The sequence below is a fragment of the Oreochromis niloticus genome, linkage group LG18, assembly GCF_001858045.2.
Source record: "Oreochromis niloticus isolate F11D_XX linkage group LG18, O_niloticus_UMD_NMBU, whole genome shotgun sequence".
NCBI classification, from domain to species: Eukaryota; Metazoa; Chordata; class Actinopteri; order Cichliformes; family Cichlidae; genus Oreochromis; species Oreochromis niloticus.
Window position 1 is genome coordinate 26322220 of NC_031982.2, and position 25549 is coordinate 26347768.

The 25549-nt window shown below is 39.0% G+C and overlaps 1 protein-coding gene across 3 annotated transcripts; it reads left to right on the top strand.

Moving 5' to 3' along the window:
• On the top strand, nt 1-24235 carry nectin4b (nectin cell adhesion molecule 4b). 3 transcript variants are annotated; one of them, XM_019348006.2, is made up of 11 exons: nt 1-178; nt 7269-7469; nt 10389-10556; nt 13625-13903; nt 16709-16826; nt 19973-20124; nt 20426-20591; nt 20738-20813; nt 21104-21160; nt 21363-21548; nt 22650-24235. In XM_019348006.2, the coding sequence occupies exons 1-11, from the start codon at nt 16-18 to the stop codon at nt 22917-22919; spliced, it is 1836 nt and encodes a 611-aa protein (XP_019203551.1). In that variant the 5' UTR covers nt 1-15; the 3' UTR covers nt 22920-24235. The 3 variants fall into 3 exon arrangements, with proteins under 3 accessions (XP_019203551.1, XP_019203552.1, XP_005476779.1); XM_019348007.2 differs by having other exon boundaries at nt 22686-24235; XM_005476722.3 differs by lacking the exon at nt 1-178 and adding an exon at nt 1406-1896.
• The last annotated feature ends 1314 nt before the right edge of the window (nt 24236-25549 follow it).

Below are 25549 nucleotides of genomic sequence, written 5' to 3' on the forward strand. Positions count from 1 at the left end.
AAACTGGCGTCGATAATGGTGTTGCCTTCAAGTACTCCTGGGGAAATCAGTTTGATGAATGCTGTAAAAACAACAGGTAAAAACACGTCCACGTCCTCATCACCGGAAGCCTCCACCTGGTGGGAGGAGCTCTCAAACACCTGGACCCAGCAGCAAAAACTACTACTATTCGCAACAAGTAGGTGATATCACAGTCCATTCATCCACCCATTTTCTTCCACAGAGACGAATTGGGGTCACATTCTGAAAAGAAATGAATGTCTCAGTGTTAATTATATTTTAAAAAAACCTTTCAGTTTATATTCTGGTATAAATGGAAGATGACCGGGGGGGACTTAAAGCATACGCGGTTATGTGAGGATTGTTAAACAAAGGGGGCCAGAACCAGGCCGCGGAAAGGGTTAAATCTAGTCCACTAGATGGCTTTGGAAGACGTGAAAACAGCAATGACAGAGGGCATAAATACTTTCTACCAAACGAGACAGTGTAAGAAAGGAGAAAAATTCATAACATAATGTGTATTTATGTTATGTCTAAAAACAACTTGGTCATACGTGGTATGCATGCTGCCCACGTAAGACTATGTTGTGGCCCACCGTGTAAGATAAGTTTGACACCCCTGGTTTACACAAAGAAACAACAACAACACTTGCACTACTGAAGTAATCTTCACTGTCTCCCCACAATGAATACTTTCTAATGGCTAATGCTACTTGCGGCTTTTCAGAACATTTAGATGCTGTCATTTAAAAAAAGAAATGTTCATCTTTTTAGCATCTAAAATTCTTCCTAACAAACAGGAAAGTAACTATTCTACACTCATACAAGCACGAAAGCCAGTCATTTGAAACCACGTTTGTACACTTTACCTGTTTATTTCAGTTCCATTGTCACTGGTAAGCCTCAGTAGTGGAGGTTTTAACCACACAATATTAACTACTGTTTTATTCTTCATGTTCTTTTCTCTCTTTGACCCTTTTTCCTTTACTTTTTGATCTTGTTTTTCTTCTCTTATTTTGTTCAGTTTTTTCTTTGTGATCTGTTATCTTGAATATAAAAGGTTCTTGATCTTGGTGATTAGCAAAAGGGGAAAAACAAACAAACAAACAAGCAAACAAACAAACAAACAAACAAAAAAGAAAATGCAAGTTTAGCTGATAGACAAAATAGATTCATAAATAAATAAGTAGCCACTACTAATACAATCGTTTCAAACAAAGCCTGATAAATACTCTCCAGAGTAAGGATTTTATTTACTTGCATAATTGTAAGATGACATTGTTGGATTTGTCCAAGAAGAGTAGGGCTGTTAATTAGTGTTACTTTATCTTGCGCCACCTGAACGCAGCGCCAGTGGGCGTGTCAGTGGGCGGAGCGGAGGGAAACAGGTGTAGCGACTCAAACCAAACCTGTATTCTGGTGCTTCTGCCTTCGCGTGACAAGCGAGGTTGTTCTATTATAAACACACACTTTATTTTCCTGTCGTGTGCAAGCTCAAATACAGATTTAACAGTTTCCGTTTTTTGTTCATTTCATTGGAAAAGAACATGGAGCCTCTATCAGCTTTTTGCTAACCTTTGTTCTTTTATCAGTGGAAGTGTGATTTTTTAAAACATTATTTCCCAGTTGAACAGGAAACATCTGCTGCCCCTGGCTTCTTGCTGCGGATTTTCTTTTCCTTTTCTTTTCTTTTCTTTTCTTTTTCTTTTCTTTTTTTTTTTTTTTTAAAGTTTTTTAAACCTGACCTCAGTTTCCCAAATGAATTTGAACATGGAAGCTTAACACGAGATCTGAACTTCCTAGTAAGAGGCTAATAAAAAGAAACTTTTACTTTGGAACCAAACATGAAGTCAGCTGGAAAAAGTGCTGCGCTCCTGGCATTGCTTTCTGTAATCGGTGAGTTTTCTGTTACATCGATTTGCATGTAAATTAATAGTGACACTGCTTCATAAAACACGAATCACCTAAGCAAGTCATTTGGAGAATACTCTGTTCTCTTTTCTGTTAATTGGGTCTGTGACGATTAAGCATTTGACAGACGTGGCTTTAAGCTTGGATATAGTGTCTAAAGTCTATACATTTTGGACTTCGTGGCAGCTTCTTGTGCTTAATGGTGGTGTAATTAACCCAGCAATCTTCCTATGAGTGCTAAAACAATGTCCTTTAATATAGAAGGGATCTTTTTTTTTTTAAGATACTTTATTATTATTGCAGTCTCCATAAGTCTCCATGCCTTTGCTTTACTTGCCATGGTTTTGGCCCAATTGTGCAAAATTGTTCTGTTACAACATGCAATGATTTCTGTCTCCAAATCTTAAGCTCATCATGTCACCGAAGATTCATAAATTTAGAAAACTTTTTAATTTCTGCTTTTTCTAAACAGACATATTGGATTTTTTGGCTACTTCTGATCTCTTAATTGCATTAACTCAACTGGAGAAAAAAATAAAATGAAAAACCTGAACTACAGCCATCTTTAAACACTTTAACTTGTGACAAGCTGTTACAAGCAGGGGCGTTTCTAGGATCTTTTTAATGCGGTGGCTGGGGGCATGGCAAAAAATCAGCCAGGTGGGGTGGTGTGGGGGCAGTTTTGCTAACCTCCACTGCAAAGTCAGAAAATGATCAACCACAAGATGTAACATCTATATAGACAAAAGTAAAGCTGGCTGCGTTACTAAACAGATATCAGATGACTGCAAAACGTCTCAGTCTAAGCTGATGTCGTATAATAAAGACTATTCGTGTATTTACGGAGAGTAATGTCAGAATAAAGCAAAAAGACTAAATTTCAAGTTTTTGTTGAGCTGCAATTTAAGGTGCTGGTGAGAAACCATATTAGTTTCACATTGTGTGTAGTTGTTTTTCTTTTTCTTTTTTTAATTGCAAAACTATTGACTACAACTCCCTACAGAAATGTAACCCAATAATAAGTTTTTAGATTGCAGTGAGATTCTAGGGTGTGCCTCATCAAATTACTTTTTACATTCTTAATTCATTGCACACAGATTTACTCGAAAGCAAGAAAGTAATACCCAGGGTAGGATTTAAACCTGTACAACATGTATAAAAGGAACAATAATTTAGAAGACAATCATTTGTTTCCTTTCCTTCTTTGCATGTGCATTAGCTGCACCATCACACAGCTAGGCTTTTTTTCTGCTGGCTACTAAATATATATTTAAAAAAAAACCCTCAAATGAGTCAGAGTTTATGGACAGGTGCCACCTCATGCCCTTCTGGACCTGCCCTGGGTTGCAAGTAGCTTTATATGGTACAACAAGCCAATAAAACAAATGTTTGTTTTGGACAACAGTGTCCTTCCAAATTTTTGGCAATATATTTGGGAATGCCTTTTGCTTTTTTAGATAACCTGTATTGACCTGTGCAACAGATCTAGCTACCCTCAGATAAATGGTTCTCAATTCAATTCATTTCAGTTGTATTTATATAATGTCAAATAACCACACAGTCACCCCAAGGTGCTTTATACTGTAAGGTAAAGCACCTACAGGAGAGAAATCCCCAACAATAAGATGATATAATATGAGCAAGCACACAGGACAAATTCCCTTTTAACAGGAAGGGGCCTCCAGCAGAACAAGGCCTGTTGGGGGGGGTGAGGGAAAAGAGGAAAGACTGAGAGCGAAGTGCTCTGCTGGGACAGTATGATACTATGAGATCTTCGATATGATGCGGTCTGATTATTCAAGTCAAAGGATTATTCAAGATTATTGAAGAGAAGGTAATATTAGAGAAATATGCTCTTTCTTTCTAGTCCCTGTCAGTACTCTTGCTGCAGCATTTTAGATCACCTGTAGGCTTTTCAGGGAGGTTTTAGGACAGCCTGATAATAATAAATTACAGTCCAGCCTAGAAGTAAGCAGTTTTCCTCATCACTCTGAGACAGGATGCTTCTAAGCAGTCCTGCATATTTGTTTAATGTCAGCACTGAGAGAAATATCCTGGTCAAAAATGACTCCTCACAGTGTTATTGGAGGCCAAGGTAATGCCATCCACAGTGAAAGTCTGGTTAGTCACCAAGTCGCTAAGGTTTTTAATGCAGAGTACAGTAACCTCAGTTTTATTTGAATTTGGAGGCAGGAAATTGGAGTTCATCCAGGCCTTTATGGATTTAAGCCGAGCCTGTAGTTTAACTAGTTTGTTTGTATCGTCTGGCTTCATGGATAAATATAGTTGGGTGTCATCTGCACAGCAATGAAAATGCATGCAGTTTTTTCTAGTATTGCCTAAAGGAAGCATGTATTATGCAAAACGTCCCAGCACAGGTACCGGTGGAGTATGGAAATATATATATATTTATATTAAAAAAAAGGGGTGGAACTCCATGACCAACTTTTATATGTGAAGAAGTCTCCTCATTTACATTTACACAAATTGGAATCTATCAGATGGATATAATTCAAAGCCGTGCAGCACATTTCCTTTAACACTGATGGTCTGTTTGAATCTCTGCAGTAAAATGTTGTGATCAAGAATATCAAATGCTGCACTGAGGGCTGACAGGACACGCATAGTGACAAGTCCACCTTCACCAATACTGTTTCAGTGATATGACGAACTTTAAATCCTGATTCGTGTTCTTAGAATGAACCATTCCTCTTCAGACAATCACATAGCTGCACTAAAACTCCCTTTTTGAGAAGCTTTGAAGTAAAAAGTGGGATTTGCGAAGACAGCTAGATCAAGTAAATGCTTTACAGACAGCTTAAACGTCTGTAGCTTGAAGCATCTTAACAGAGATAAGTTGATCGTATTTCAAATTGTAGCATTAATTAACAGTCTGCTGTTCTGTTGCACTCGCGAGGCCAGCTGACTATCTCCGAGTTATCAGTAATGCTGCAGCCATGAACATGGGTGAACTGTTCTGGTGTCCGCATACTTTGTCCGTGCAGGTGTGGAGAAAGAAGCAGCAGAACAGAATGCAGCTCCGTTGCATTCTTACTCTAAGTGATTTAGAAGTCGTGGCCCAACCTGCGTCTTCCCGTTTTTTGGTGACTAATTCTAATAATGCTCGTCTGCTTTTGTTTCCTCATCAAGTCGAGATTAACGCCATTTTACATTTAGTTTGGACTGTTCTGCTCCAGTTGAAGGAGCAAACAGATGAATGTGAATGTGTTATTTTTACTCTTGACCACAGCTGTGATAAAGTTACGGTCAGTTTGAATGAACAAGAAAAGCTTGTACAACAGCTTTGTGGCGCCCCAGTGTTTGTCTAGAGTGTGTATGTGTGTGTGTGTGTTTGTATAATTCTTTCTTTCAGTTTATCTCTCGGCTCACATTGTCATCTCGTCTCCTTCCTCCAAAAATCTGAGTCTATGTCTGTCTCGAGCTGTCTCTCTCTCTGTCTGGTCCTCATTTATGTCAGCCACACTGTAGTTCTTTGTACCTACTTTTAAACTTTCTGTCTGTGTGAAGAGGCATGTCGCCTCTCCTGTCTGTGCCACCGCTTTGTCAGTGTGTCCTTGTCCTGACTATATCAGATCTGTGGGAGTCCCTGTCCTATATTGGCTTCTTTGTAATCATTGATTAAGCGTGTGAATCAGTAACCACTCAGCAAGGAAGAAAAAAACTTTAAACCCAGAAATCAAAGTGCAAATGTTTTGCATCTCCTGTTTGAATTGTTGATGTGGCTCTCACACCCATTCCTGTTTGTCCCGCGGTTACACGTAGACATTTTACCAGGTGTGATAAATGATCCAGCCATTAGTCAGTTCCGATTCATGGCTTTTCAACAGTTTTGATAGTGAAATACATCACTGAGAGTCGACAAGAACGAGTAGTTGTCTTTTTGTGCTTGAGTTGCTAAAATGGTGGGTAAATCCTGCATTTTCTATAAAACATCATTAAAAAGCGTATACTTTTGTGCCAGAATGGATTCAGTGTGCAGGCAACGTTTTGCAAAACACTGAATTTCCATAAACTTACAGCACTGAGTTAATTAATGTATTCCTCACACAGAAACCTGAGCTCAGGTGATGGAGAATTTGTTTTAGTTTTACTCTGTCGCAAAGCATTCTTTAAAATAAAAGCAAGTCAAACTTGAAACATGGAGATGCAGAAAGTCAATACGAAATGAAACCGAATAAAGCAAACTTTAAGCAGCGGGAAGATCATAGGACACAAAATGAAATCAGTCAACAAACAATGAGACAGCAAAACAAAAAAATGAAACGAGATCCAATGGATAAGATGGAAATATGTGAAATGCAAAACAATAGAAGCGTAAACATGTGTTGGCGGGCAGATGTTCATAGTCTTTACCCCCTTGGATGCCTACTAGGAGTAAACCTTGTTTCTCTCTCTCGTAGTTCAAGCCTGCTTCGAAAAATTAATGACTGGTTTTACATAAGAAAAAAAAAGCAATTCCAGGACCTTTTCTAATGGTGGTCAAACCATGTCTTTATTGATATATACTGTGGTGTCAGATCTCGTCACTGAGGGCTCAGTGGAGTCAAATGCTCTTTTTATGTGGGAAAGAGTTAAAAGAAACTACACACGCAGAAACTTTTCCGTGTTTCCGAATATAAAGGCAGTCTGTCTAAATTGTTTACTGTCAACAAGGAAAAATGAAGTAACAAAGTTTTTGCTCTGTCATGAATAGCAAGTTTGTTCACAAACAAGAGGCAATTTCTGCTTTTAAAAGTCACCTAAAACCAGTTTTTAGCGACTTTCTCGGTGTTGGCATGTCAACAGACCAGCTGGTTAGGTGAATGAGCCAATGCCTGTAGTTGTAAATGTTTGCCTATAGACAAACCTGTATAAGCTATACCCGACCTGCTGCCTGGAGCATTATAGGATAATATCAAGCTTTTTATGATCACCCTGAACAGGATTGGTCATAAGAGCTGTCTGGAAGGAAGCACAAACACTTTGGATAACAAAAGAGTGTCAAAAACACTAAATAGTAGCAAAATAGTTGTCACAGGTTCCCAGGCCCTAAGGTCATGTCTGTTTTGTATTTCTTCACTTTGAGGAGCTGGAACAATATATTTGGGTGTGTTGGCACTGACAGTCTGGCGGGTCTCTGTGAAATCACGGAGAGATTACTATGATGAGTAAAAATGACTGCATGCTTCATCACTTGATTAGGAAATTCCATGTTATTGCGAAATACCATAAATGTAATTTAGCCTTCAAAATGTACAAATGCCAATGATTCGCTGTGTTTCCTAATCCAAACCGCACTCTCCAAATATGCCTTATCTTCCACTGATTAAATCCACATGTTTCTCTTCCCTCCTCAGCCATCTGCGTGGAGGGTGGATTTGTGGAGCCTGCTAACCCCGTCACCACCCAGCGCTCCATGACAGAGACTCAAACCAGACTCCCCTGTCAGTATCAGGTGGAGGGGGAGGAGAAGGTGGTGCAGGTCACCTGGTACAAGGAGCTTTCAGACGGCAGCAAAGATCAGATCATCACAGCTCACTTCATGGATGGCCACACAGGTACTTGACTGAAGAAGCTCCTGTAAAGTCCCTGGGGAAAATAAATATTTCAGTAATAACATCGTGGCAAAGCTTTTTTCTTTTCTCTTTTTTTGGGGGGTAATGAGCGAGGTGCAAGTCAAGCATTGTTTTCCCAGCAGATACTACAGCTGCAGTTGCAGCAGTCCTTGGACATGATACTTAGTGCAAGCATTTATTATCAAGACCAAAACAACTATTTGGTGCATCCTTTGGTTCCAAATACACTTACAGACACTGCCCTCATCAGGTTATTGTTTATGGATTTGAACCTCAGTTATTAAATGCTACATCTGCTTTATAACTGCTTTATCTTAAAAAATATATTGATAATGCAACCTAAGTATTAACGACTTGACAAATGCCAACCATACCTACACTTATTATAATATGCTCTATAATAATCAGGAACGCTAAGGTAAGGTGGTTCTTCATTACTGCAGACCAAAGTTCACTCAAAACCATAAGCACATTTAATAAATTGCACGTGACTGTGCATATAGGTTAAATCATATTGAGAAAGAAATACTATAAAAGTGGTCAGCTAATAACAAAATATAGGAAAGACTTTGCTCTTTGTAATTTTGTGTGCTTTGATACTAATAACATTAAGAATATCTGTATTTCATTTAATTGTTCCATTTTTCAGGTTATTAGAAACATGTATTGTTGTGTTGCTAAAGTTTAAGTGTACCGATTAAGCTCAGTTTCAGCTCTGTATTCTTGTTCTTGGAGCTTTACTTGATTTACAGCAAACACCTCTCAGTTTAAAGATACAGTCAGAAATAAAAAAAAAAACATTATTTAATGAAAAATATATATATTTTACCAATAAATACACATTAGTGTGTAATTATGTCTTCTAATAACTGATGCATTATGATTAACTCAGAATTAATCAATTAGAAATACATAGAAGCAGGCGATGGTTTGTCATGTTGGCCTGCCATCTTGGATACAGTAGCTGAGATTCACACATAAAACATGACGTCAGTAGAGACTGGCCACGTGTGCAGTATGCCCAATATGGAAGAGAACAGGGCTCACGGTTGTTCGCATGCTGTGGTGGCAAATTTGAATTTGTATCTGAACTTTCAGACTCAAGATATAAAGAATCATATTAATGTTTTATAGTGTGAGAAGGGTTCATTTCACCAAAGAAGCAAAAACGCAAAGGAAAGATACAACATGGCAATCGTCTAGATCAGGGACGTCAAACTCATTTTATATTGAGGGGCACATACAGCCCACTTTGATAGTATGTGGGCTGGATCAGTTAAACTCCAATTTCTGTCAGTGTAAAATGTTTAGCTACGCATTCGATCAATGAGATGTCTTAATATAAGACGTGGAAGAGCAATTTCAACATTGTCTTAGGTTTTCTACATGGCAAAAAAAATGCTGCTGTAGTAAATAAAAGAAATTTGTTCACATTAGTCTTTAAGCTTCAATTGTAAGAACTTATGTGTAAAATTACAGAAATCTATAATTGAATTACTTTGGTATATTGTGAATGGCCATGAGAGAGGTTTTATGGGTAGGAAAATCTGTAAAAAAAAGAAATGTACGCTGTCTTTCACAGTTTCCAAAGCCATCCAGCGGATTGGGGTCTTTGCCAGGCTAATTGCGGCCCCTGCCCTTATGTTTGACACCCCTGGTTTAGACGTAATATCATCCTTTTCCTCAAGCCTCAGGCCTCAAGCCTCATCTCCAGAACTGAAGTCAGGGCTCTGACACATAAAAACGTGCATAAACATGCTTATCTATTCCCAATATTGTCACAATTACTTTGTGTCAGCAGATTAGACATCAGCATGAACATCACTGACTCATCGACTCATATCAGACTCCTTTCACAAAGTTTTACAGCTCCCTTCCAAATCGACATGGACACGTATTGACAGCTGAGGTAAACAGCGGACTGTCAACCAGTGCTCACTAAAGATGAACTTCAGTCAGAGTTTGTTTGTCCTACAGCGAGTATTATGCACTTCATTTGGGAGAGGCAACAAAACAGAGTGCAGTTCACTGCAATCTGCAATCTATCGACATCTAGTAAGAGATTTTAGATACTGTAACTTTAAGCAGACTTTCTTCTGATTGGCTGCCCCTCATAAAGTTTTGAACAGCAGGTGGGTGGAGCTTCTGTGCTCTTAGCCAGAGCTTTGTGCCTGAAATTATGATATTAGGGATATCCACTTTCAGTAACACCGTATGGAGCTAAGAATAGAAAAAAATGTCTGAAACTGAGCATAAAGAGCAGACTGAAGCCCAAGCTTAAAGGAAAAGCATTTTAACATTTACAGCCTCAGTGCAAGATCTAGAGGTTGGAGATTGAAGCCCATGTGCTTTGTGAATTGGTGGAGAAGTCAGAAGGTCAAGGTGCTGGTTAATAGAAATGTAATTTGATCCAGAGGCCCACGGCTGGTCCAGTGGGCCATGATTATATGAGTGAATGTGAATCATGTGCTACATCTACCTTTGTTAATTGTTTAAATACCTTTTTCCTCACTGCTGTTGTTAAAGAGTACTCACTACTATGAGTAGACCTGATTTAACGGCTGTTACATTACTCAGCTTATAACACACATCATTTCACTTTCAGATTTATTCATGTAAAGAGTACACACACGAGAAAATAAAACAAAATAATTGTTGCTGTGTTTGTCTCTAATTGGGATGTGGTTTTTTGAAATGAGCTCATCCCAGCAGACCATTGTTTTGTACCTGGATTACTCTTTATTATTTGTCTGTTGTGACGCTGCCTGATAACCGCAGGCTTATTTTAACAATGTCTAACCATTTATTCTCCTTTCCTGGAGCTAATGCTTTTGACAAAGGGTCTGTTTGCCGTTTTGTGAGTGTTGAAGGTGCTCACCTGATGTTTTTGTTGTTTGTCAGAGTTTGGGCGTTACTCTGGTCGGGTGAGGTTCGAGAACAGCAACCCCATCAAGAACTCTGCTCTGATCATCCTGAACACAGAGCAGTCGGACGAGGGCAGCTACACCTGCCATATCTCCACCTTCCCCAGTGGAAATTTTGAGAGGAAGATCGCTCTCACCGTCTGGAGTAAGACTCATCATCCTTTCTCTCTCTCTTTTTTTAATCTTCTTGCCCACATATCCCTAATCCTGAGAGAGCTGCTGTAATGATGTTTACACCATCACCGTCTTCATAGAGGAACTGGTGACCGGGGGAATTCAGAAGGTGTGCCAGCATGGCCACAAGCACTGCCAGCTTATTTTAGGTTTTAGCATGTGAAAAGCTAAAAGGGAAATTCTTTTAATTCTATATTATTCTGTTACTCCAAGTAAAAATTAAGAAAAAGTTTAAAATATTCTCAAGTATAAAAAAGCACCACAGAATCTGCATACACCAAAAATATGTTATGCAGATTCTGATTCTGGTAGGTAGATAGCAGCTCAGCTGTCAAAACATTTCCAAGTTTATTTGGTGTTCCAGAAAGGTGGGGAGGGTTTTCCAAGATCCAAGATAAACAGGTTTCCACCACGAGGAGTGATTGAGTTGAGATAAGTTTGGCATTGATGTAAGTTTCGTATATAGCCTTAAATCACAAGTTTACATAAAGAGCTTTACACCCCCATAATCTTTATAATCTTAATTCTTCCTCTCCAAAGAAGGGAGGACGATAGAGAAACGACTGGAAAAAGCATGTTGTGTATATACAAAGAAAAGCGAAATAAAAAAGTATAATCACTATTAAACAGTATGATATAATTGTGGAAACAGGGTTATGCTTTAAAGAGCTGCCAACTTCGATTTCCCAGGTCTGTGGCAGAAGAAAAGTTTCCTCTTTAGCCTAAAGTCACCTGTTTCCACTCCTTATTTTGTCTTTTGAAAGATCTTTGCAGAACTTTTGCACCCAACTAAAGCCTGGCACAAGTAATTTCCCACTGAGAAAGGAGCTTAAAATTCTGTCCCCTTTCAAATGTTTTAAAAACTCATTTTGATGCAAACAGTTTCTGCGGTGCCGCTGTTGTCCCCAGGCTTCCTCCTTTACAACCATAATAACAGCCCTGGGAATGCTGTTTTTGGACGGATCCTTTGTGAAGTAAATCCTGGAATGATGCTATCATTTTTAAACAACTTTCTCATTTCGCTGCCAGTCATCAGCAGTAACAGACCTGTCTCAACACGCCCCAGATCTGACAAATCAACAGAAACACACAGAGACAACCTCTAGCACCAAATTCCCTCCATGTTGGAACATTCAGGTGTAAAATGTTGGTTTGTAAGTGGAGAAACTGATGCATGAGGCTACCTGCACACGTGTTACTGTCAAAAACTGTAAACTGAACAAACTGGGCATGTTGTTCTTAACGTGAATCGGTTTTAGAGAAATTACCCTACTATGAAAGCACTATGCCGAAAAGTCACATTTGGACTTGGAATTTTTGTTAAAAACTGGGTGTTTGGTTTACAGATACATTTATTTTAATTGGATGAAAAATGATCAGGATAGACGTATCAGCATATTTTACAACACAGCTTCTCTCATGAAGGCACTTTTCAGATAAGTTTGTCAGGTAAATAATGTGAGAGCTGAAATATTTGGAGGGGAGAACATCTCCCCTGCTCACTTTTTCTTGAATTGTGTCTTTTCTTGGCTGTGAGTCAGTCATTTATCACTGAGAAAGCTGGAATCATTCCTTTATTACTGTAAGCCAATGAGTGAAGCATATTTCCCTTGCTGATATGCCGCGCTGTGCTTTTGTGTGTGTGTGTGTGTGTGTGTGTTTTTTTTTTTTTTTTACTAGTTTCTGTTTTTAAAGGTTTGAGCTTTCCTCAGGTGGTGCCCTTTTCTTTGTCAGTTAATCCATAATAGTTGTTGTTGTTAATGCTACCTACTTGTTTTGTCTGATGTATTAATAATCCAAACATTAGTGGAAAGAGTTAACCAGCCAGTGACTGTTTACAACAGTCATGACTGAGTGTGAATCACAATCGTGTTAAACCAGTTGGTGACAGGGCAACGAAAAAACAAAATGTAGCTGTGTGAAAACATCTCAGGTGACCAGTTCTGAGAGAGTTTTGCAACTTTGTGTTCTTACACAATTCCAATGAATTTGATGGTACGTTTAGTTGGAAACCCACAACTATAATATGTGGGAAATTCTCCAAAGTAGAAGATTACTCTATTTATACACTGTATATAAAAGATGGAAGAAGATTTGCATTAGCTGGATAGCTTTTCCCATTTTGATTTTTTTTTACGTTTCTTTTTAGTGTTGCGACCTGCTAACACTTGGTGCAAGTTGCATTAATGCACATGGTACAGAAACGGATGCCTGCTAATTTATAATAAAAAAAAATACTATAATTTAATTGTTACATGTATTACATCAAAAATACATCAAAAATAGTCAAATTCCACAAATACCATGGAGAGGTCCAGTTCAGTGACTCATTATCAGGTGAGGCTGAGCAGACAGCTAGAGCTACATGTGTGTCTGCCTGCACCTGTCAGTCACATAAGCCACACCCACTAACAATGCCTAATTCCGGCAAGGTGGAATGAATGGGCGACAATGGCTATAAAGATCAAGACCTTTTCTTTCTTTCTTTTTTTTAACCAGGTTTTAAACATGTCCACATGTCCAAGTGGTTATTTGAAGATAGGAATCTAGAGGGATCAATGAAGGTCACCCTGCTGGTGGCACTAAATAAAAAGTCAGTGGATCTGTAGCTGGTTCAGCAACATAGAAGATTTCACTGCACTCTGTCTGTTTTTTTTGCTTTAACTTTGCATTTAACTTTCGTAGATCAAATAACATTTTTACAAGAGGTATGCGGAAAAACACAAATGTGAAGCTGTTGTTGTTACTGCAGGAACATTTTTGAATCGTCAGGCAGTTCTATGACTTGAAATTCTGTACAAACTTTCATGCTAATCCCTCAAACAGATTTCATTTGCCAGTCAGGACAAGTGTTGGATCATCTACCCCCTTACCTCTAAGAGCCAAGAAGTGAAAAAGAAACTAACTTGGGAAAGAGACTTTGTAATCTGATGACTGAACTCATTGTGCATTTTTTTTTCTTTAGTACTTCAGCAAAGGATCAACTAGAAAGTCAAAACCAGAAGACTTAAATGAACCTCTTTTCTTTTCTTTGTTTAGTTTTACCCATCTCCTCCCTGGATCCAGTAACTCTTGTGGAGGGCCAATCCTTCCGTGTGGCAGCCACCTGCCGAGCTATAGGTCACCCACTTCCCATTCTCTCGTGGGACACCGACATGTCAGGAACGGTCCAGAACCGCACCAGCGAGACTGGGTCAGTGTCCAGCTACTTCTCGCTCCACCCCCTGCGTAGCATGAATGGGAAAAAGCTGGACTGTTTAGTGTGGCATCCCGGCCTGGAGGAGCCGCGTAGGATCAGCAACCGCCTGGAGGTTCAATGTGAGTATAGCTGTGGAGCAGAAGTAAGGCAGACTGGAGCTGTGGCAATAACCTCATATTTTTAAATGCAGAGTGGGTTTTACTCCAGAAATAATATTGCTGGTTCAAGGAAGAACAATAGAAGGAACCAGAAAGGTCACCGAGTATCATATGGAAAAATAAAGGAGAGATTGGTACCCCTCACTGACCCCTGCCCATTCTTTACAGGTCGGGGATCACACATCGCTCATTCTTGCCCGTCAGCAAAACATTTCCTGAAATAATTCAAGCAAATATAAAATGTGGAGAAGTTAGAATGTTATCTGTTTTTACCAAGTTATTTGGTAGCAAATTCTGTCTCCATACAATGTACAGCTCTATAATTTAGCCTTAACATACAGCACACCAAGCTCGAGCACTGATCAGACATCTTAAATCGCCATAGTAGGATCAGTCGTGGTGGATCGTTGCCACCGAAACTGTCGCCACCGAGTCGCTCAGTGATACTGTGACAGTGACAAAAGCGCTATGGCGGTGACCTTGTTTTCTTTCCTCATGTCTGAAACAAATGTCTCACTTCAAACTTCATTCATGGGAAAGTGCAGGAATGTGAGCTTTGGTTTTGTATACACTGTCCATCCGTCAGACACCTGACTTGCAGAAACCGAGCGAAGGGTGTGGATATTGAACAAAGCAGTTTTAGTCAATTAACCATGAAAGTTTTAAAACAACATGAAATAATTTATCTTGGCATTCGTCAGTAACTAATTTGCACATGTACTACACAAAAGTCACATGTAGTGGCGGCTGCTGCTTAATAAATGCCTGGACCTGCTACTATTTACTAGTTTAATTAGTAGATCATCACGCCCCAATACTGCTTTCTCAGTGCCATCCATATTTGTTTTGGTGTGTTTTGCAGCTGTAAATAGATACTCCGTAACCTTGCATTGTATGAAACAGTGTACGTCACTGCAAAGGGTTTTAAATTACTACACTTATGCTGTTAAGTGCAAACTATATGCTCATATAGAATATGTAAAGAACTGGGACACGCCTGGCTTTTTAGTTAATAACAAGAACAAATAAAGGAAAAAAATGACATAAGTGTTTTTACTCTCAGATTTCTTAAACACTGTTTTTATAGTCCCACCTTTCTCCTTTCACTTCAAGCTTTGCGCTGATCCTTGACGTATCGCGATTTAATCCTCTTCCCTCTGCTGTTAAATATTTATAGGTTATTACTTAAACCAGCCTACGTGTTTTAAAAGCAGAAATTTGAATGCATAACAGCAGTTATGCCAGTTATAGAAGGTAACATGACAAAAACAAACATTAGATTCATGTTTTTTACAGATTTCTTACAGTATTGTAGAAACTATGAACACTATGAACAAATGACAAAAAACGATTAGGTTAAAAAAAAAACAACATTTCTCCTACATCTCATCCAAAATAATAATATTCACTTCAAATGGACACTTGTTAAATATTCAGCCCATACCAAGAATATCACATGTTGACCTAATAAGTTGGTCCCTCCCTTTTATGTAGGTGTGTTTGCGACGATACGAAGCCACTAAGTTAATATTTATGTTTGAACAACTCCGAAGACTAACACTTAAATGCAACACAGCTATAACTAACAGTATTAACCATGCCCATGTTTTTCCTCTAATGGTGTCAAAATGTCAGCATTGAAATCAATAAAAATATTACATTTTTGAAGGTTTTTACATTTTATACTCGAAGTTGAAGTTCTATAACCATTTTTGATACTGCCAAATTCTCCCGTAAAATTAATACTTGAGTGTACAGTATGTATACTACCTGTATATATCAATAACATTACCTAAATGAAGATATTATGGTGATGTAGTATAACAGGAGCATTATGTGTGTGGTCCGCCGTCCATCAGTCTATCACTGATAACTCAACTTCATGCATCTGAGCAAAAGTTACTTTCAAAATATTAAATTTATTCTTTATAACCTTGATCATTCTTGCACTTTCTTCAGCACGTTTTCATTCTTGTATCTTTGAGTACCACCTTAATGTCTCTTTTTTGTGAGTGTGTCGTGGTGGGAAAGACGGAGCTGTTTTCAGCATACATACTAAATCAGCTCATACTTATTAGTATGCTGTCTGGAATGACACTGCGGTTACTCTTTGCTGGGCTATGGGCCAAATTTTAAGCTCTTCCCTTTAATGGGAACGTAAGCCAATTAGATTTTGTTTCACTCTAGTTGCCCAGCAAATTATATTTATAAAGCTTAACTGTCAGTCTTTGAGATTAAAGAGCTGGGTAAATATTAGCTACTATCGGCAGATTTGATCCTGCGGTGGGAAAGTTTATCAGTGATAGGCTGTCCTTGACTACTGTTACTGTATAACTGTGCCAAAACTTGAATTGTTTCAACAATTCCTCTTTGTCTGATTTGAAGGACATTTGTTACAGGTGTGGGAGTGAGCTGTGCCAGCTTGCTTTTAAAATGGGATTAAATACAAGGTTTCAAGCTGAACTTTTCTGCTAATCTTATGTACTCACTGTTACTGTTAAAATCACTGAACTGGTGCTCAATACGCTTAGTAATGACTCCAAACCTCCCAGATAACATTTGAAATTCTGAGACTTGCGAAACATCTTTTTCTCGGCTTTGTAGATTTAAGAGGAGGAAATAACTTCATCTGTTGTGTTTATGGTGCAAACAAACTTCTTTGTATCTTCTCTGCTGCTCTACAGAGTTCTCTATTTGATCTATTATGCAGCATAGGAGACACTAGTTTGTGATGCTGCTTACTTAATATTTGTGTTTCTGTGTCAGACCCCCCAGATGCTACGATCACGACGTCCTCATCTCGCTGGTATGTGGGTTTGGAGAAAGCTGAGCTGGTGTGCGAAGGCAGGGGACACCCCAAACCTCGAAACTTCACCTGGACATGGTACTTTCTGCATTTTCACATACACATCTGTCACTCTGGCAGTCAACAAGACTGTGATGATATCATGTTAAATCCCACCTCCCCCCTTTCTAATACTATTTATGCTGCTAATGTTCTTTTTACATGGTGCTGGAATGTAAGTCAAAACATGGATAAGCCACTGCTAACACGCATACACATGGAGTACACACCTGCAAACAACAAAGGAGTGCGCTCCCATCTAAAGGGGGGGTCCTATCCTCTGCTGGCTCAAATCACGGCTGAATAAAAGGTGCGGTGTCGCGTTGCGAAATTTGAAGTTAGAAGATTTGGTTTCACACGAGGGAGGGAGTGAGCGACACAAGGAAGAGCAGGAGACACATGCTAAGCGTTTAATCATAGTGCCATGCTTTAAATATCACTCTAATGCCTGGTAAAACACTGGGTCTGTACTTTAATTAAAGACGCCAGCCATTACAGCTCTCCCTGTGCACACAGTGATCAAATGTTTTGTGCTGAGTGAAAAATATTTGGGTCATGAGGCAATCTTGAAATATTAAAGTTTTGCTAGTTTCAACCTCTCCACTAAGCCATCCATCACTGAGGCCCCACTGTGAGGAAATCCACTGATTAATTTTAGTTATAATGTCAGTAAACATTTTGAAATGTTGACTTTTTTCCCCTTTGTTTGCTTTTTAACAATGTAAATATATAAAAATACAACCAATAGTCAATATGAGTGGCTAACTGCTGGTCTCTCCATGTGAGCATTTACAGAACAAATCTGTAGTTTAATCTGCATTGAAAACACTGCGTAAAAGAAGCCATTTGTCATTTAGTGGGGTTATGTGAAAGATAGTTGACTAAGGAAATGATCCTACACGTAAGCCATGTGTGGAATAAACAAACTATCATTTCAGCTTTAAATATAAGAAGTCATGCTAGCTGTTTCCGTGTGTCGAGTCTTAATGCTAAATTCTTGGTTCCAGCTTTACATGAATTGGCAGATAACATAAATGTTATCAGCAACCTGTGCATTTCCCACAATGTCTCACTGTTCCTCTAATGGTTTCCAAGTCAGCATTTATGTACATTACATCTACACCCGCCATCCACTTTATTAGATACAATTGCGCTCTCGGCCCTAATCAGCTGTGGATGCATGTAGACGTGGTCGAGACAAGCTAGTGAAGTTAAAACTGAGCTTCAGAACTGGGGAAAAAGTGTGATTCAAGTGACTTTGAATGTGGAATGGATGTGGGTGCAAGCCAGACTATTTGAGAAATAGTGGATCTATTGGGATTTTTCTCAGGTGGCCATCTGTAGAGCTTAGAGAGATTGTCCACGAACATCCACTCGATCCATCTCTATCCACAAGACAATATTTTAGATGTAGTGGATGTAGGAGAGTCACAGCATGTACAGTACTGTGCAAAAGTTTTAGGCAGGTGATTAAAAAATGCTATAAACAAAGAATGCTTTCAAAGATGGAAGCGTTAATCATTTATTTTAATCAATCAACAAAATGCAGTGAATGAACAGAAGAGAAATCCAAATCAAACCAATATTTGGTGTGACCACCCTTTGCCTTCAAAACAGCATCAATACTTCAAGGTAGACTTGCACACAGTTTTTGAAGGAACTCGGCTGGTAGGTTGTTCCAAACATCTTGGAGAACTAACCATGGATCTTCTGTGGATGTAGGCTTCCTCACATCCTTCTGTCTCTTCATGTAATCCTAAACACACTCGATGATGTTGAGATCAGGGCTCTGTGGGGGCCATACCATCACTTCCAGTACTTCTTGCTCTTCTTTACGCTGAAGATAGCTCTCAATGACTTTGGCTGTATGTTTGGGGTCGTTGTCCTGCTGCAGAATACATTTGGGGCCAATAAACAATTATTTATATTTCTGAAAGCATTCTTTGTTTACAGCATTTTTTCACACCTGCCTAAAACGTTTGCATAATGCTGTATGTGCGGCCCAGAAACTGTGTGATGCTGTCATGGGAATGTGGACCAAAATCTCTGAACAGTGTTTCCAGAATCTTGTTGAATCTCTTCTCTCAGGTGTGAAGGAAAGGGGGGCGTCCAACCAGTGCTAATAAAGTGGCAGATGAGTGCATATTTTATTAATCAGAGCAACCCTAAAAATATAAAATGTGTATGTACAACAAGTGTATAAAATTCACAAATGCCTTTCTTGATCTTCTTATATCCTCCAAAGACAAAGTCATTGTTAAATATAAGAGATAACGCCATAAAACATGCAATTTGCTTTATCTAGTAAACTTTTACTTTTACTTTTGGCGCTATCGAGGCCAGCTACGTTCTTATCCTCAGTTTTTTGATTAAAAAAAAAGTGGCAGTAGTTTCACAATATGTTTTTATGTATAACTCATGTAGTGAAACTATATTGTACTCTAGTTTCAGTCATTTCACAATAGCTCTTCGCTTCATTGCACTGATACTGTGGTAAGTCTCAAAAAGAATAAGCCACGGGAGAGATTACAATCTTTTTGGCCAGTGAAGCTGTATTGCACACCTTATCTGTATCATTTCCACCATCCTCGCTGTGTCAGATGCAATCTCCACCTCTGACTCGATTTAGAAAAGGCTGGTCAGAGAAGCTAGGCGGGGTGTTGAGAAAAGAAATCTGAGCCGGGGCGACTTTGACGGGGGGGTAAAGCAGTAGTTAAATAGCTGGTGGAGCACAGTGAAACCAGGGGGGAATATGACCCCTCTCAGTGGACCTGATCAGAAACTGCCTCTCCATTATGTGGCCTGAACAATTTAGGGCTCAGAAGTTGGGCTTGTTTCAATCCCCCAAACCTAGTATTTACCTGGTTTATACAGATGAGCCCGGCATGCTTTGGTTCAGGTGGTTTCACTCTGTGGTGAACCTGATCCTTCACAGTGTTTATCTAAGCGGATAACTTCCTTGATTCAAACCAGTTTTTGAGTTTTTCCTGTTGCTTGCGAGCAAATGTCATTAAATATTTGTATATTTCCAGCTCTCTGGTTTGAACTCTTCTCCTTTCATTTTGTCGTTTGCAGCTATGAGTCACAGCTGTTGTTTCAAACAGTGAGTCACAGGCTTCTGCGTAGTTCACCTCTTTGTGACATTTGCAAGTTAATGGTAACATTTTTCTTCTGATTACTTGCAGGGAAGGGGGAGCTCTGCCTGACGGGGTGTCTGCGGTTGGAGGGAAGCTCGTCTTTCAGCGGCCCGTTCACTTGAGTGACCGTGGGGCCTATGAGTGCATGGTCACGAACAGTGTGGGAAGGGGAAAAACTGAGTATATGCTCAATATAGATGGTAAGTGCAATAAAGCTAATTTTGCATACATTTGCATTGGATTTAATGGAGAAACTGTGCTGCTGCCATGCGCTTTGTTGATGTTTTTGCAGGTGGAAATTTGGACTCATTTGCCAAATTCCTTCTGAGTTGGTGTAATTTTTAACATTTGTTGCCCCCTAGTGGCATTAACAGGGCATTAACAGTTGAGCTCAGTCTGGATTACAAATAAATATTTAAGGAAAGCTGTAGCTGTGTTGTTGTTTGAATGTATTTATGTGCGTGAGTCATCTAATCACTTTATACTTTTATATTCTTTTAGAGGTGCAATGGCGCATTGGTGAAACCCCAACTGATAACCTGATGCTGATCACAATTTGTGCCTCCGCCGGAGGTTTAGTCCTCCTCCTGATCATCATCATCCTGGTGGTTCTCCGCCATCATCGACGCAGAACGAAAAAGCTTAAGAGACAGCTATCTGAAAAAACGTGAGCTAAAGCACATATTGTTGAAGAAGGCTTTTATTAATAACTTCAACTGGGATTTAAACTGATCTATTTTCTGAACATGCTGATTTTCCATGAATCCTCCAAATGTGTGTTATTTTTGTTTGTTTGTTTTTTTCCTCCCCCAGGGATGAAATTAGGAGTTTCTCTAGACAAGCCTCTTTCAGGAGAGTAAACTCTACCAGCACAGACTTCAGATTTCAGGTAGGAATACGCACAGTATTCAAGCCTAACTTCAGAGACAGACACACAAACTCTCCTGCTGACAACAATAAGCTGCAAGCTTGAAGGAAGCCAGGTTGACACACCTGTCCTGCTCGGGTGGAGCCGCTGGCAGCTCAGGCTGATGATTACAGGCTGCTGCAGCTTCAAACAACACTGAAATGTGCAGCATTCATAGACACATATCATTAATATCTCATTCTTGGTGGTTTGTTATATTCCTCTTTGTGTTCAGGTTCACTAATTTTTTGCCACTTTCTATTTTTCTCCAGGGTGAAGACTCCATGCTCAGAATAGACAGCCGAATGAAAAACAGCCAAATGTCTCTGGTGAGTGTCTCGTTGTGATGAAATATATCCAGGTAGAGGTAGAATACTGCTGATCTTGGTTCTGCCTGCGCTGTCTCTAAGGAATTGTTCATATAGCGTCTTCTTTCTAATGTTGAAGGTTTTTTCAAAAATAAAATGCTTTAAGATCTTGTCTCAAATTTGCACTTTATCATTAAATTGAATGTCCTCTCCCTGCCTACAGGAGCATACCCATTCCACTCTGGGTGGGAGGTGGGGGCCAGAAGACGTAGAACTGGATGAACTGGGACGTCCAGTCATCTGGTATGAAGGCAGCGATATACCAGGAGGAGCTGAGGTTGACGGAGTGAAGGAGGAGCAAAGGAAGAGGGTGGAGTCATACGTGAAGAGCAGTAGCAACATGTCGCTGGTATGTGTCAGCGTCTGAGAGATTAAGTTTGAAATGTGTTTAGATTTGTTTGTAATGTGTCATATGGTAACAGCATGCTGTATTTATTGTTGAGTTTGCATCGTAACTGAGGGTGACGTGGTATGTGACATAGAGAAAGGCTGAAGGACTAAAAACAAAAAGGATTCAAATGACAGGAAACGTTTTAGGAAACAACAGCAAGAAACGTCATCTCTGTTTTATTAGTCACTTTATAATTGTTCCTGTCTTCTACAAATGATGACGCTTTATTTAGAAGCAGGATCAGGAATGTAAAGTTGACTGTTTTGCTAAATCTGGATTACAACCTGATGTCGTCACGATTGGCTAATTTCTTAAAGGCTTTCCAAAGCTTCACTTATTAGAGGTTTCATACAACAGAGATTGAATACCAGTGTGCATTCTCTCCTAGCAATTATTACCACAAAAAACGTCATAAGAAATATTGGATGGTCCATGTTGTGTTAGGAGCTTTTTTTCTTTTTTAATCTAGACTTCTACCTCAATAAACTGGTTTTCACTGATCCCATAGACAGTTTTGGTAGAAATATAATGTTTATCTGCAGAATATCCAACTTGAATTTGGATTTTTAGTGCAAGTATCATCAGCCCAGTTTTATCCCCTCTGTGCCTTTTTCAGTCCAACTTCAATTTTTTGGTTATATAAAGGGGACCTATGATGCTCATTTCCAACTAAATGTGTATTCTTGGACTCCAGTAAAAAAGCTTTGCCTGACTCACAGTTTATCCTCTTTATAGAGCAATCAATTTTAGCCATTTTCTTTCTTAAGGCCACCATCTCCAAGCCAACTTTCATCTCATTGGCTTATCATACAGAGCCAAAACTAGAATAAACAGTGTGAAACCAAGTGGTAGGGCAGATTGAACCCTGAGGTTTTGGCTTGTAGGAATTACCTGTTCATCTCCTGACCTCAGTGTTTAAAACTTCAGTTTCAACATTAACTGTTGTAGCTGTATATTTGAGAGAAAATAAGGAAAGGCATAATAGGTCCTCCTTAATATTGGTAACTTTCAGGACAAATCAGGAAAAACGGTATTCTATTTTTATACTGTTTCTACCAGGACTCAGGTCTTCCTTCATCTTTGGTTCCTCTGAAGGCTCAGCAGGATGACGGCAGCGGGCCCAGAGAACCAGACGCCTGCCAGCCCAGGGAGAGAGAGGACTGGGCTCCCACACAGTCTGTAGCAGAAGGACAGGACAATGACGAAGATGGGAACCCCTACCAGTTATCACAGACTCTCAAGTCTTTGTTTGACTACAGTAATGGAGTCCTCAGGCCCAAGCCAAGTAACAATTCCATTATTCTACACCCCAGAGGACAGCTGATCTAGACAGGACTCTCATCTGTGGTATGAAAAGAGAGACGGTCTGTATCTCTGCAGTGACTCTGACTGTGACTTTTGATGTTTGCTTTGAATATATCGGAAGGGTAATTCGTCTCAGGTACTACCCCAATGCTGATGATTGTTGACTTTTACTTGAGAGATTCTTCCTTATTTCTATTAATCAAAAGAAGGTTTTGAGTTGCTCTTGTGAGGATTTTATGACTTCATCTGTGAGGTAATAAAAAAGAGATGAGGAATAATTTGGGGGAAGAAAAAAAAAGTCCTGAGCCAGATACAACTGGTATGGTAGAACTACTCCGTAACTGAAACGTTTTGGACCCAAATTATTTTGAAGTTCCACTAATGTAGAATTAAGTTTATAGAGAGTTTTGCCCTGAAAGTTATGCAAATGAAAAGTATTTTTGTTCTTTAATGTATTGTATTAAGAATCCTGTTACAAATGTTTACTATGTTTGGTGCAAAGCTGAGTTTTGCATCCAGTGCTTCTTGTTTAAATACATGTGAATAGATACAAAGGACTTGAGAATCCTGCCTCATGCAGGACAATATGTATATATTGCATATGTCTATATACACTGATCATCCATGACATTAAAACTGTTGAAAGGTGAAGTGAATAACATTGACTCACTTGTTAAACCTTAGATCTGGCACACCTTTCAGCAACTCCACATCACAAAAATTACTTGAGGAACTTGGTAAAGAGTCCAAGGTGCTGATACAAACTATCAGCTCCTCAGATCCAAATTGAATTAAGGTTTTTGAGGCTCACGCCCTGATGGGTCAGAGCTATTTTTACATTGTTTCCACATCAACTCTTGCACATTAGGTGTTCTAATGTTAATGTCTGATATGTTTGTGTGTACATTTGTTTATTAATACATCTTTACAGCCACCTGCTGCTGTCAGCTTAAAAAAAACCCTCCTTAATATGAAGAACAAAAGAGACAATGCTGAAAGTTCTTTGAACAGCTGGTGTTGAAATGCAGCAAACTGGGTCAGTTTCATCCATATAACTATATAACTATAACTTTTTAGTGCTGTAAATACCTTTTGTAAAAAAAAAAACATTGTGATGATACAAATACACTGTAAATTTTTCTATGCTTTTTTTTTTTAAGAAGATCAGGAAGTGATGTGTATATGTTGAAAATCTTTATTTGTAAAAGTGCAGCTTACAAATGTCCTTTTTAAAAAAACTTAAAGCTATTTCGGGAACTTCATGAAACAGCAGAAACTTTATGGGTTATTCTGTGATAGGTTGATGAATTTAAATAAATTTTCTATTGAAGAAAAAGTTAGGATTTTTGAGAAATGTTTTTTTTTTTTCTTGTCATTATTTATCGATGCAAACACTGATACTACCTTCATATATGAATGATAAAGACATGGAAGACAATTAACTTTGATGCAAAATAAAACATGGTTGTAGTTTTGGGAAGTGTTTACAGGACAGATATTTGCTTGGCCAGATGCCCTAACCCTGTTATGAGGTTATTAGGGACTAGCAGGTCACTGCATTCAGCTAAAAAATAACCCATGGCATTACGTACTGTAAAAAAGATCCAAGAACTAGTACAGGCCACTGTATTTGGCATTAATTTTGTACCAGAAATAACACTGTACCTGTAGGGGGAGTAGTACCACTGCAGTTGGTGTGTGGATGACCAGTGGACAAAAATGCACTAAGAAGATTGAATAAACAAGTACTGAGACTGCGCTTATTATGGTAACAAATGATACTAAGAACTGCGGATACTGATGAATATTTTATTCATGTGCTGCTTGACGTAAGTGCACCATTTGACACAGTAGACCATAAAATTTAGATTGAGAGGCTCCAGGACTGGGTTGGTAAAGGTCAGATGGTTTAGGTCCTATCTGACAATCCAAAAAATTTTGTTTTCATTGGTGACAAACGGCTCTCCTTACTCTATAATAAGTTGTGGAGTTCCTCAGAGATCCATACTGGGACCTATCTATTTTCCCCCATCATATATGCTACCAATGGAACCTTAGGAATATCCCAAGGATAAACTGAATACTGAGTTTTACTGAGACTCAGACTATTATTCATGCTTTTATTCCCTCTGAGTTGGGTTTTTGTAATGGTTTTTCAAAGGTACCAATCAGAAATAACAATAAATAGACTTCAGATTGTGCAAAATGCAGCTGTAAGACTTTTTGCACATGTGACCATATTATCCCAGTTTAGCCCCTTTACAATTCATTTCAACAGTCGCCACAAGCTGCTTTATATTGTAAGGTCCAGACCCTACAGTATTACAGAGAAAACCCGAACAATCAGACCCTGGATGCCCAATACTTTTACAATTGATTTTAAGATTTACCTTATTACTTGTAAAGGCATTTAGGCTTGGACCGAGATTATATACGTAAGAGGTGCGGAGCTCACGCCTCAAGGGCCGGTGTTCTGCAGGTTTTAGATGTGTCCTTGTTCCAACACAGCTGATTTAAATGACTAAATTACCTCCTCAACATGTCTTGAAGTTTTCCAGAGGGCTGGTAGTAATCATTTTATTCAGGTGTGTTGACCCAGGGTAATATCTAAAACCTGCAGAACACCGGCCCTTGAGGCCTGGAGATCCCCAGCC

What these genes read in the sequence shown, in the direction of transcription:
- nectin4b (XM_019348006.2), top strand. Translation starts at nt 16, where the DNA reads ATGGTGTTGCCTTCAAGTACTCCTGGGGAAATCAGTTTGATGAATGCT. An exon ending in GATCGCTCTCACCGTCTGGA is followed by an intron (nt 10,557 to 13,624) that starts GTAAGACTCATC and finishes TTCTTTGTTTAG; the next exon opens with TTTTACCCATCTCCTCCCTG. An exon ending in GCACAGACTTCAGATTTCAG is followed by an intron (nt 20,814 to 21,103) that starts GTAGGAATACGC and finishes ATTTTTCTCCAG; the next exon opens with GGTGAAGACTCCATGCTCAG.